Source organism: Melospiza melodia, chromosome 20 (genome assembly GCF_035770615.1).
Source record: "Melospiza melodia melodia isolate bMelMel2 chromosome 20, bMelMel2.pri, whole genome shotgun sequence".
NCBI lineage: Eukaryota > Metazoa > Chordata > Aves > Passeriformes > Passerellidae > Melospiza > Melospiza melodia.
This window is the reverse complement of record NC_086213.1, coordinates 9,781,156-9,793,832: the sequence shown is the minus strand read 5'-3', so window position 1 is coordinate 9,793,832 and position 12,677 is coordinate 9,781,156. Positions and strand designations below refer to the sequence as shown.

General features: G+C 47.9%; 1 protein-coding gene across 3 annotated transcripts in view; it reads left to right on the top strand.

Moving 5' to 3' along the window:
* The window catches only part of ULK1 (unc-51 like autophagy activating kinase 1), a 74,740-nt gene that overhangs the window by 51,868 nt on the left and 10,195 nt on the right, over window positions 1-12,677 (top strand). For 2 of the 3 annotated variants that reach the window (XM_063173581.1, XM_063173580.1), the window contains exons 17-23: window positions 3,066-3,191; window positions 6,831-6,982; window positions 7,808-7,891; window positions 8,460-8,722; window positions 9,280-9,464; window positions 10,256-10,371; window positions 10,877-11,020. In XM_063173581.1, the coding sequence (XP_063029651.1) occupies window positions 3,066-3,191; window positions 6,831-6,982; window positions 7,808-7,891; window positions 8,460-8,722; window positions 9,280-9,464; window positions 10,256-10,371; window positions 10,877-11,020 (1,070 nt within the window). The remainder of the gene's footprint in view (window positions 1-3,065; window positions 3,192-6,830; window positions 6,983-7,807; window positions 7,892-8,459; window positions 8,723-9,279; window positions 9,465-10,255; window positions 10,372-10,876; window positions 11,021-12,677) is intronic. The other variant, XM_063173582.1, reaches the window with a different exon arrangement.

The window sequence follows — 12,677 nt, the reverse complement described above, 5'->3', positions numbered from 1 at the left end:
TGTGCTTAGCTTGCAGGGAACTGTTTGTGTTGCTTCCCATCTTGTTCTTGCCTGCTGGGGAAGCAGGACAGCTTTCATCTTCTGTTCTGTCAATATGGCACCTGTCGGGGGAGGATGGCTTAAGGGGATTTCACACTGGGAGATGGATGACCCTAAAATCTTTTCTAAGAAGAAAATACAGTTCCAGGCTTTGTGTTGAACACATTTGTCATGAACAGAGCCCAGAAAATGACAAAACATAGCCTCAAAGCATACAAATTTAACAGAGAATAATATAGCTCAGAGCCTGGCTGACGTGATCAGATTAATTGGCAAGCGTGTACCACAGTGTGGAGTTTAATTGCATGAGGCTTCTTATGCCATGGCCTGCTAAGCTTTTTAACAGCTTACTCCTCAACTGATTCCTTTGCATTCTGGGGATCAGTCTCTATTAAAGGATTTGGCCTTGCTTCTGGGCACCAGTGAGGAGAAATTCAGGGAAGTTGACCACAAATGCTGCCCACTTCTCACTGTTCACCAGACTGGCCTCTTTGTTTTCTAGTGGACCCCAGGGTGCCAGTCAGTGCCAGAGGCTTTGATCTAAACATGTTTCCACTCTCACTGTCTTTCCTGCTCCTTCCCAGCAGCTTCTGTGGAGCAGATGCCAAACTCTCTAGTGCTACTTCCCACTTTTCTGTCTGCCTTGAAGTAACTGAAAAGCTCCTTTCTGTGCTGGTTGGGATGGGGGTAAGGCATCAGTAACGAAAGATTGGAGCACTCTGAGTCCAGAGGACAAAGCTTGCTCTTTGCTCTGTCCCCTGGAAGTGCTCAGGGCTGGTGCCACCCAGCTGTGCCCTCGCTGGGTTTCAGTGCCCTTCCCTGCAGATGGCACCAGACCCGTTGGTTCAGCACTTGGCTCCACTGGTGCAGAGCACTCCTGGTTGTCCCTCTGCCTGCTCACTTGGAAGCAGCATTCTCCCTTCCCTGTGTGGCTCCAGGCTAGCAAGCAGTGCTGGCTGCAGTCCATCTGGGACAGAAAGCAAGGGCTGTCTCAGAGCGGCCAGCAGTGGGTTTTCCACAGGATGTCATGGTACACTGACAACTCTCCTTCTCTTAATTAAGAGATTAAGAACTGGGCAGAATTAAAACATGCCAATAATTGATCCCTTTTTTTTTAAATTATTTTTTTTTAACACTTCCTTGAAGATGCTTAGTAAGTCTAATGAAAGGTAATTCCTTGCATGTACCCCACAGCACTAGATTTAATACCATTTTCAAAGAGCTTTTAATTACTGCCTAGTAGTTAAAGTCCCTGTCCCAGCTTTATCTCTTGGGCTTTGCAGGTTTATGGTCAATTGCATTCTTTAGGGCTTGAGGCCATTTAGCAGGTTTAATGTATGTCACCTCATCTGGATAATTTCCTTTGCAACTTGCACCATGTGAAGGAAATAAGGATTTGATATAACTCTTGGGGAGAGGGAGAATCCTTTTACCCAAGAATTTTTCTGATAAAAAATTTTGACCAGATAGAAAAGATAGCATTTGAAATGCATGTTCAAAGTGAGCACAAGGTTTTACATGAACCTTCAGATTTCTTGCTAAAGCTTTGTTTTATGTCTGTCACAATACCATGTTTTATACTCATGGAAGGCAGACACATCAAAGCCTCACCTTTTTGCTGAGCTACTGGAAACCTTGAATGCCTTTTTTTGTGTGTGTGTCAGTGAAGAATCAAGGCATCCATGCTGCCTTTAAAAAGTTGAGAGAGGAATGAAAAGATCAGAATAATTTGATCATTCAACCTTGAGGAAAGATCTCTTCCAGTTATTTGGCTCTCCTGTGATTGAGAAGTGTCTTCACATGCACTGTGTAGAGATCTGCAGACACTTTACTGCAGTTCACCTTTGTTCAGTGCTGTCACCATAAACCACAGAATGCTATGACCTTCCTCAAAACAGAAATTCTAATAATGGGATACTTTGAACTACCAAATAAGTCACAAACCCTTTTTTCTTCCCCTGAATACACGTGTGTTCTTGCTGAATTAAGTATATCCTTTCATGTAATGTAAAATATTTCCATTCCAAGTGCTAGACCTCAAGGAGTGATGCTTCCATCTTGTCAGGGGCAGACCCAGGTGTGTTCCTTGCTTGACAACGAGGGAGACTGCAGAATTACCTTACCTTCATTACCAATAAGATCTTTCTGTAATTGTCCAACATCCCTGCAATTGGTGTTGGCAGTTGTAAATAGCTTTGCCATGGCAATTAATCCTGGAATTCTGGGGCCTTTGGGAAAAGACTTTAGGCAGCTACTTAGTTAAATGTGGTATTTGCATGGGTTTTGTACAGCATGGTTTGTGTGTGACCTGGTGGACAGGCCAAGAGTAACCTGGGGGTACAGGAATCAGACATGAGCCAATTCACCTGCTTGGATGGAATGAGCCTGAAACTTGCAGAATGGACTTGTCCCATGTTGTGTGTGTGGTATTCCATCTTGCCCTTGATGGGTATAGAGATACCAGCTCCTGTCCCTCAGATTTATTTTCTCCTGAGGTGCCTTCTCCACCCTGCATTTAACTTGCCAATATTCTGATCTACAGCTCTGCATTCCCCTCGTGGTGTGAGGCTTCCACGGGGCTGCAGCACTGCCTGTGCATGAGTCAGGCACAGGCAGCTCTTGTCAGCACAGGCTGTGCTGGTGTCCTTTGGGAGCCAGGGATGTTTAGCCCCTGCTCAGCCCTGTCTGCTTGGCTGTGGATTTGAGCTCTTGGAAACTGGGCCAGCCATGGCCTGAAATAGCAGGGCTCTGGTTTTCCTGGAGGGAGTGGTGTGCTTGGGTGAGGCTTGAACATCAGGCTGTGGGTGGGAATGGTGCTGGAGGAAAGGTGCCTGTTTTCAGGAGGTGTGTGGTGCCATTTCCCTTTGATATGACTTTGAACCACCTCCTGCTGCAAACCCACAGCCCCAGAGCAGCCCGGGGGACGCTCCCTGCCTGCAGTTGCTTCACCAAGATAAAATCTCCAATTAGCTGGTGGAAGGCCCAGCCCTTACAGGAGGTTGTCTCTGTGTGTCTCCTTCCCACAGGCGGCCTGGGCAGTTCTCCAGCAGCAAGTACGGCCACTCTGTGCCCATCCCTGTCCCCACGCAGATCCACAACTACCGGCGCATCGAGCAGAACCTGCAGTCCCCCAACCCTTACTCCTCTCCCCGGTAAGTGCTGGGGCTGGGACCAGGGGCTCTGGACACAAACTGCTTTGCACTGTGCTTTCTGTACCTCTGTGAATATCCCTGTATGCTGGGCTCTCCCCCTCACAGAGTCACAGAATGATGAGGTTGGAAGAGACCTCTAAGATCATGCCCTAACACCTCAACTAGATTATAGCACCAAGTGCCTTGTCCAGTCTTTTTTTAAACACATCCGGAGATGGTGATTCTGCCACCTCCCTGGGAAGAGCATTCCAGTACTTTATTATTCTTTTGGTGAAAAATTTCTTCCTAATATCCAACCTGTACCTTCCCTGATGTACCTTGAGACTGTCTCCTCTGGTTCTGTCAGAGACCGACCCCCACCTGTCTGCAGCCTCCCTTCAGGAATTGTAGAGAGCAATAAGGTCACCTCTAAGCCTCCTCTTCTCCAGGCTAAACAACCCCAGCTCCTTCAAACATTCCTCACCATAGGGGTGTTTTGGGGTGTTTTTTGTGGTGGTGTTGATTTGTTAGCACTGTCAATTTTGCCTGTGTACTTTTATATAAGAAAGCTCCTGTCAGCTCAGAGTGAAGGCTGAGCCACTTTGAGTCTGACAGCTTTTCCCATGCCAGCTATGGATTGGGTGTCCAAGTGTCCAGGCAGTGAGACCCATCCATCTGGCAGATGCCTTTATAAAAGGAAAATTTGAGATAAACAACTAAAATGGATGGGGCTACAGAACCTACCTGACTTCACCTTAATTGGTTCCTGTAGCCAGTCATGCCATAGATGATGTGTTGTGCACGAGTTGCATTTTAATGTGGTTGTGCAGCCAGGACTGAGTAAATCATGAGCAATTTAAGCCCGTGAGGCAGAGCATGTTTTCTGAAGGCTGTCAGGAAGACCCTGCTGCCAAGTCTGCAGCAGACAGCTGACCTGAGTGCAGAGGTCATGCCTGGTACATCCAAGACATGCAGGGCTTCTGTCTCTTCTCACATGTGATTGTTGGCTGGCAGCAGCAGCCCAGGTCATGGACTAATGGGAAAGAGACCAACACAGGATCTTAAGGAGCTTGTGCAACAGGGGCACTCAAATAGAAGTGTCTAGGAGGTGTCATGTCCTTTCTAGGATGAGTTGTGTTGGTGTCTGGATTAGTTAAAGTTTAGATTTCGAAAGTAGGGTAATACCTACATCAGCCTAAGTTTGGCTTCAGCCAGCCTAATTCAGGATGAGGCTTATTTGAGGGGGACCCAGAAGCAGAGACACGAAATGCTGATACTGATCAAGGATAGGGATTAGCAGAAGGCTTGGTCTGTGCCACTGTAACTTTAATACTGCTTTATGTTAACTTTTTTAAGTGTGTGGCAGGTTTTGTGGTAAACTGTCCTGTTTCCTAGGTGCCTTATGTTTTTGACAGCAAAACTTGTGGACACTTGGTTTTGAACCTCACAAGAGTCTTGATTATCCCTGTGAGGTATCAAGAGAGAGCTCTGGAGAAGGTGCTGTGCCAGCCCCAGAGCTGAGGCTCACAGCCCACAGCCAGGGAGCAAAGTGCCATGTTCTGCTCCTTTTAGTCAGCTCTGTGCAATGCTGAGAGTGGCATGTCCCTGCACAGGAACTCGAGGAATGGCCCCATCAGGGTGACTCACAGGCTGCTTTTAGCATCTTCTCAGCAGCTCTGGCGTCATGTTTTTCTGCCCCAGGAAGCCATACTTATCTCTGGCCATCACTTCCTCTAATCAGCAGGTTCAGGAGACACCCTTCAGGAATGGCAGGAGAAAACTCCACCAGGCATTTTGTGATGCCACTTTTCCATCAGGTGGATCAAACAGGCCATTGGTGCTGAGTGCTGAGTAGTGTTTGCTGTGTCATTTGATGGCGAACCTTGACGTGCACTCTGGTGGCTGAGAAATGTCCCCCTGTCACCTGGCTGGCTGCTGTGTGACAGCTGTGGTTGTGCACAGATGTGTGGCTTGCTGAGGTGCTGGTGAGGTGTGTGTGCCTCTGGCCACATCACCTGGTGGTTTTCTTCTACAAGCTCCTGATAGATAAATTTCAGCCTTCTGCATGGCTTATGGTCTGGAAAATTAAAAACATGGCAGGGCAATGCTTTCTGCCACTGAATATCCAGGTATCTTCTTACCTTTCTCTTTGGAAATTCATTTTGCTTCAGGGCCAGGCACTTGATGAACATTAGCCTCTGAATCTGGAGCAACCTGAAGAGAAGTGATTTTTAGGTTAAAATTTTCAAGTATTTCCTTTTTTCCAAGCATGTGATTATAGCATGGATTTACTTGGGTGCAGAATGTGGTAACACATTGAGTAGGGGCAGGGGGGTTGGCAGATCAGCTACTCAGCTATCTCAACTACTGAAATAGATGTATTTTTCAAAATGTATTTATTTTCTGAATTGTGGCATGAAGTGAAATATACACCTAGAAGTGTTGTTGATTAGATTGACTGACAGTTCATCAGGATGGTTCTGCCAGTCCTGGCACTGCTGAAACCCACATCCTTTGTTCCTTCTGTTCAGATACATGAGGGCAGTTAAATGCAGCATCCCTGGCAGAGGAGGCAGGATACCTCACTGACAGCATCTTTCAGGGGCTCAAGCAAGGAGGGTTTTTTTCAGCATTGATTCCTGTCCAGAAAACACCTACTGGTTGAGACTAATGTTCTTGTAACAAGAGAAAAAATGTTTTAAAATTGAGAATAGAATGAAGGACTTGATGAAAAGACTGTTCTCATACAGAGAAGTGAAATGGGAATCTTGGTGAAGGAGCCTGCAGAGACAGAATGGCATTGCAATTTAGGTTGTGTGTTCTTAGTGATGGTGAAAAGATTAACATATTGAGAAATAATTAATTGATATGCAGTAATCCTGTCTCTCTCCAGACTGATTGTGTGGATGTACTCACTTTCCCACTAGTTTCCTCTTCTGTTTCATTTTAGCACTGGCTAATACTCAAGGTTCCTGCATGTGTGGGCTTTACAAATTAATTTTAACTCCCTAAGTTGGGCCTTTACAACGAGTTGAAGGTGTTTAGGCAGGCAGTACTGACTGTCCAGCCCAAAACCCCAAATTCCTCTGGGTAGCTGTGAAGTGTTTCAGATCTGACAGCGCACACTTGTGTTGTGTTTTGCTCTGTAGCCCGTGACTGGAGTCCAGGCTCTGCTGGAGAGCAGTGCCTTGGCACACTTTACCTCAGCACTGAGCACAGAGCTTTCAGCCTGAAGGCTGCTCTGACTGAAGGGCAAGGGGCTCAGCACAGGAGACACTTGAATAAAGCCCTCTCAGGGCATTGTGGAGACACTGCCTACAATCAACATCTTGGACGTGGCAAGATAGGAACTGTCTTGTTCAGGATTGATGTAGATACTGCAAGCATCTGAGATGTCTCTGAAAAATTACTGTCCTATTTACAGCTAAGCTAACCTGGATTGTTCTTTTAATTTATTTGAATTGACAGTCTTTTGAACAAGGATTATCACCTTAATCTATTTTGGTGTAGTCCTAGAGCAGTGGGATTTTGATCCAGGATAAACAGTCATGAAGCTCTGCTTTTGTGGGAGTAACTGTGTGTGTGTTGTGTGATGCTGTTCTCCTTCCTCCTCTGCCTGGCCTCTGGAGTGACCCATGTGCTGCTCTTGTCTCCTCTAAGGTCTGGTACGGTGCGGAGGTCCAGCAGTACGAGTCCTCTTGGCTTTCCCAAAACTGGTGCTTCCCCTCCTTATCCTGGAGAGCATGGATCCATGCCCAGCACCAAAAAGCTCTCCTTTGGTGGTGCCAAGCCCTTTATGCCATCACCACAAGGTAAGATGGCAGCTGGCACAATGCTGTCCCAATAAAATCATTTGCCTCTTTCCTGTAAAGAGGGGGGTTTTGACCACCTGTAGCTGCCAGGTAGTGGAGAGTTCAGATTGTTGTGTTCCCCTGTGGTTCTTCTCCACAGATGATTTGACAAGTGTTTTGACCTCAATAAAATGGAGAGAAAAATACCTGTTAGCCCCAGGAGAGGCAAGCTTTGCTTTGGTGCCTGCATCAAACATTTTGCTGCCCTCAAAAGAGGGCATCTGTAAGTGCAAAGTATCTTTTTACTGGCTCGGGTTGGGGTGAGAACAAATGTAAGCCAATTATTGTCAAAGCAAACTTCTGACCAGCTTTGAAAGGGCTTGAACTTCCAGACTGAAAAGTTTTGGCTGAATATCTGGTAGCCTGATCTAGATGCTGACAAGCAATTCGAGTGGAAAGGGACAAGAGAAACCCCAATGTGCAATGGATGCAATTTCCTATTTTCTGTAAAAGAACAGGCTGATTTAATGAGCTGTTCTATATCCCTGGTGTCTTTGATCCTCTATTTATTAGTCTCTGCTTATGGGGAAATACGGAATATTCATATTCCATTCCTCTGAACTAATAGCACTGCAAAGCTAGGCTAAAACTTGCTGAACTAATACCAGGCAGAGTTTTTTTTAACCTCCTTTTACAGGAGTTGATGATCTTTTCACCACACAGCTAGGACTGAGAAGATGAAAGAGATAACTGGCATCTTTCTATGAACAGGTGGTGCATAGTGCTGTTCTTGCCTATAAAAACTTAATACTGAATTAATTTCTTTTCTATTTAATTCCCTCACAGTTGGAACAATCCCAGAGCAGCCCAGCCAGACTGTTATCCCATCTTCTCTTGGAGCAGAAGTGAGAAGCCGAGTTCCTGCTGCCGGTGCGTCGGTCCTTGCCTTCCTTCCTTATTGCCATGGATAACCCAGAACTGTATTCTCAGGGCATTCTAGGTTGGGTTGGGTGCTTCAGCAGCTTCTCTGGATGTTAGGCCAGCCAGGATCTCTGTGTGCTGGTGGGACCTGGGGTTGTTCCATTCACATCCTGTCAGCCAGCATCTTCCAGCGCTGACAGACTGAGGGTCACAAAAGCTCAAATTTGGGACTTGGAAGCCAATGGATTGAGTGAAGGGAAAACATCTCAAAACCTCTAACGCCTCCTCTGCCAAGAGGCCTGTTTAATGTGTAGTTTCCTTGCTGCTGAGCTCTGACAGTCAAAGTTTGTGTCTCTGAATGGCAATGAAAGAAAGAAGCTGCACTTTTATTTCCCTGTTGTTCATATTTCATCTTCCCACAGACTCAAAAATGACCAGGCCTGGCAGAGCTGTGGCTCTGCTCAGTACCATGCTTAGCCCTAGAAGGTTTTGATCTGTTTGAGTGTAGATCCTGAGACCAGGCTGTGTCTGTGTTAGGAGCAGGCAGTGATGTAGTTTGTCACTCTGTGCCCTCCAGGTTCCTTGGCACCCGAACAGTCTCCTCGAGGGATGGGCTCCCGGCTCCACAGTGCTCCCAACCTGTCAGATTTGCATTCCTGCAGGCAGAAGATAACCAAGCAGCACTCTGACCCTCTTGTTGCTCACTTTGGGCACACCCCGGTCAGCCAGCCTCTGCAGATCCACGGCCTGCAGCACTGCCGGCAGCTCCGCTCCTCACCCAAGCTCTCCGAGTTCATGCAGAGAAGCCCTTTGCCAACAATCATGGGCTCCCCTACAAAGGTGTGCCAGCAGTCTGCTCTTGAGCCTCTCACAGCTTGGTCTTCTGGGTGATCTGGGGATGAGCTGCTGCAGGAGCAGATAACTCTGACCTGGATTTATCAGCACTTGTGAGGGCTGTGCAGTGATCTGTGTGAAATGGGGTGGTGCCCTGCTTCCCCTGGGCAGCAGCACTCAGCAGCTCAGCAGAGCCAGGCTTGGAGCAGGCAGGGGAAGGAGCTGCCCCAATGGCCAGAGTGAATGGCTGGTGGGGACACAGTGACCCAGCTGTGACACAAGTGTGTGTCCAGCAGGAATCCCCAGCAGTGACAGCCCTGTGCCACATGGGGAGCAGGCACTGCGACAGCATTTCCTCTGCTTGCAAAATTCTCAGCAGTTTGTCGTCCTTTCATTTTAGCCTTTCTGGGATTAGGGACAAGTAACTGTTCAGGGTGGGATTTCTACTCTTATTTCAGGCAAGTTGTTAAAAATTTTAATTTTGATAAACAAATGGGGACCAAGAGGAGCCTTCCTCCTTCATTTTATATATCATTTATCTCTGTTCTTTTTATTCTTCTTAGGCTGTGTCCCCATTTGAGTTTCCCAAAACCCCAAGTTCCCAGAATCTCCTCACCCTGCTGGCCCACCAGGGGGTCATGATGACTCCAACCCGGAACAAGACCTTGCCAGATCTGAAGGAGATGGGTCATTTCCACTGCCAGCAAACTGGGCTGGGGTTGAGGCCTGTGGAAGAGATCAAGGGCAGGTGAGCTGCTCTCTGCTTCATACAGTGGTGCTTCACTCCTCAGTGCGCGACAGATGGGGCAAATTTCCAACCCCAGCTGATGCTGAAGTTGTAATGAGGCATCTGTAAACATTGTGTAGTTATTTGCTAGCCCCTTTGGATTGAAAACAGGTATGGTGCAGATTTTAAGTCTTCTTCTAAAGGGACAGACCATGGCCTGTATTTTTTAAAATTAAAGATTGTCTTCAGCTTCGCACCATGTTTAGTGTGCAGAGTTTGATCAAGTGAGGATGCAGGACTTTGTTTCCAGACAAGCAATTGCTCTCTGTGGGGCCTGTCATGGAGGAGAAGCTGTTCTGGGTGTCTCCTCCATCAAACAGTGGCACAGATCTTCAGAAGAGAGATCTGTTGGAAAGCCACGTGCTGGCTGTCATGAGCATTGCAGGATAGAAAGTCACTCAGGTGCTGCTGTGAAGTTTTTCTTACATCCCTCTCTGCACACACTGCAGCTTTCCCCAGTGTTCTGGAAGAGTCCTCTGATACTAATTTTCATTCTTTTCAACAAAAACAAATTGTGCTGTATTAACATAGTAAGGACTTGCATTACTGCACTTAGTCTTGATAGTTTTGTGCTTTCTACAAGTAGCAGGAGGTGCTTCAGAGGCTCTGTTGAAAGAGTGGTTTTTTCAACTCCAGACTGTTTGCTGTGTAGTGTTAAGTGGCTGTGGAGCAGGAATAGCACAAAGAAGTGAAGTTAGCTGGCACCTTGCACCTGTTGACTTCCAGCATCACATTGTCTGTACTCTTTTTAGATCTCTGAGCACGGGCAGGCTCACTGACCTGCTCCTCAAGGCAGCCTTTGGGGCACAGATCTCAGAAGCTGGCAGCAGCGACAGCCTGAACAACGAGAAGCCAATGGAGATTGCAGGTAGGTGGGGAGGCCGGGCAGGTCTGGCAGGATGTCCTGGGCTGGGTTTGCCTGCACCCCTCCTGCTTTGGGAGGCTGCTCTGCCGGTGGCTCTTGGCTGGGGACGCGCCGTGTGTGAGCAGTGCAGTGGTGTTTGCTTTCCCCTGCTCTGTGGGCTGTGTGTGCTGTGTATCTGCTGCCTAGTGGTGTGATTTTTGTAGGCAGGGCTTCCTCTTGTGGCCCCTTGTGAGTGTGATAACCTGTGGCAGCGGTGGCTCGGTGCCAGGCGGCTCGGTGTGAATGGCTCTGCAGGGTGGGTGTTCTGGGCGTGCAGGCAGGCAGCGAGGAGGGAGAGCAGCTGCAGCCGCGGCTGGCACTGCCCCGTGGTGCTGGGGGTGCCCCAGTGCCCGTGCTGGTGCCCGCTGTGTGCCAGGAGAGTCGGCAGGAACGCACCCGAACAGGAACGCACGGTGCTCTGAGTAACCTTCCTGTAATGCCGGTCTGCACCTTTCAACTGTCTCCCCAGCTCCCTCAGGTGCTTACGGAGGGACCCTGCACTCTGGTGCCCGGGCTGGGGGCTCTGCCAGCCCATCCCCAGTGATTTTTACTGTCGGATCCCCTCCCAGTGGAACAACCCCCCCACAGACCACGAGGACCAGGATGTTTTCAGGTAAAGGGCCGATACCTACCTGCCTGTTCCAGTGGGAATGCCTGCGGGCAGAGAGATGTGCTGTGCTCCTTGCTGCAGGGCACTGGTGATGGCAGAAGGCTGCTCAGAGCAATCTGTAAGAGCTCAGCTGGTCCCAGCACCTTTGAGGTTCTAGTGCTGGCTCCTGCCAACCCCAGTTGTTGCTGCTGTTTGCACTGGCATTAGTGCCAGAGTGGTTTTCCAGTATTGTAAGAGACAGGCAAACTTTTACTTCATTGCTCTCTGCTTCAGGAGTAATGCTGCAGCTGTTCACAGAACCACTGTTGCTGAGAGGTGAACAAATGTAAAGATTGTGTTGTGTTCTGACTGTTCTCTCTGTGGGTTTTGGATGAGCTATAAAAGATGAGTGTGACTATCTGTGCCCAGAAATTTCAGTGCACAAGGACTGTTGGGAAAGGGCCAGGAGGGTTCTGTGTGCAAAACTGTTCAAAGGTGTTATTTATGCTCTGAGCTGCTTAGGACAAGATGGGGAGATGCACTCCTGCTTGGCAGATGCTCCTTGGAAGGCACCAGTGCTATTGCCTCACCAGCCAGCAGCTGAGGCTGTGGGGATTGGCCCTTTTGGGATAGTGTCTGGGAGCTGGAGTCTCTGTTCAGTTTAAGAAAATGTTTGGGCACATTTTGATTTGCATATTTGGCTTGTCTGGTTTTTTGTATTGCCTGTTCCTCATCTGAATGTACTTGACTCTGTTGTCCTCAATTACTGCAGGGAAAGTTTGGATGTGACCATGAACAAGCTGCTTGACTGGGATGGGGTACATGTGGGCTTGGTTCCTGTGTATAGCTTGCATTTCCATCCTAACTAAAACCACTCATGTCTTTGATTGCCTGGCAGATTGGAACCACAATTCTTTCTTTGTCTTATTTCTTTGGAGAGTGAGCTTTAGGACTCTTAAAAACTGTGTGAGGGGCCTGTAGCACAGTGGGGTTACTGTCCTGGCTACAGCCTCCAGTTCCTGTTGCAATGTGATGGAGGATTCAGAGTTCCTGTGTTGCTTTTCAGGGATAATAGCAATCTGGAAGCAGATCCAAGCACCAGATTTTAGCAGGTTGATCCTCAGGTGCTCAGGGGTGTCAGATGGGAGGGCTGGAATAGGAGTTTGAAAGTGAACCTGCAGCACACACAGAGTGTCAGGTCAGGGTGACCAAAGCAATGCTGCAGGACAAGCTTTGTTTATTAGACCTGTGCAGGAACTCCTCATGTTATAGTTAATGCACACAGTTAATGGTGGAAAGGGGAGACTTGAAAGCTGAAACTTTTCACCCCAAGTGCTTGCACAAGCCATGAGTAAGGACAGTACTAAAGGCAGAGCCTTTTTGTGAATCATCCCAACAATTTCTGCAAACAGCCTCTTGGAATTACAGGGCACCCAGAATGTGATGTTGTAGGTCCTTTCTTCTCTTGTCTCTGAGGGACCTGGAAATACTCTGACTGTCTTTGATGATCCTCTTGGCTTTGAAGCATTGCTGCCAACATGGAAAGAGCTTTTGGGAGGAAAAGAGGCTGTGTCTCTCTGCAGATCAGTTCTGCATTATTATATTGCTGAACCCTTAGAAGGCAGGGTAGGGCAGTGAATTAAACCTGTAGTTAGAAGAGAAACATCTTCCTCCAAAGGAC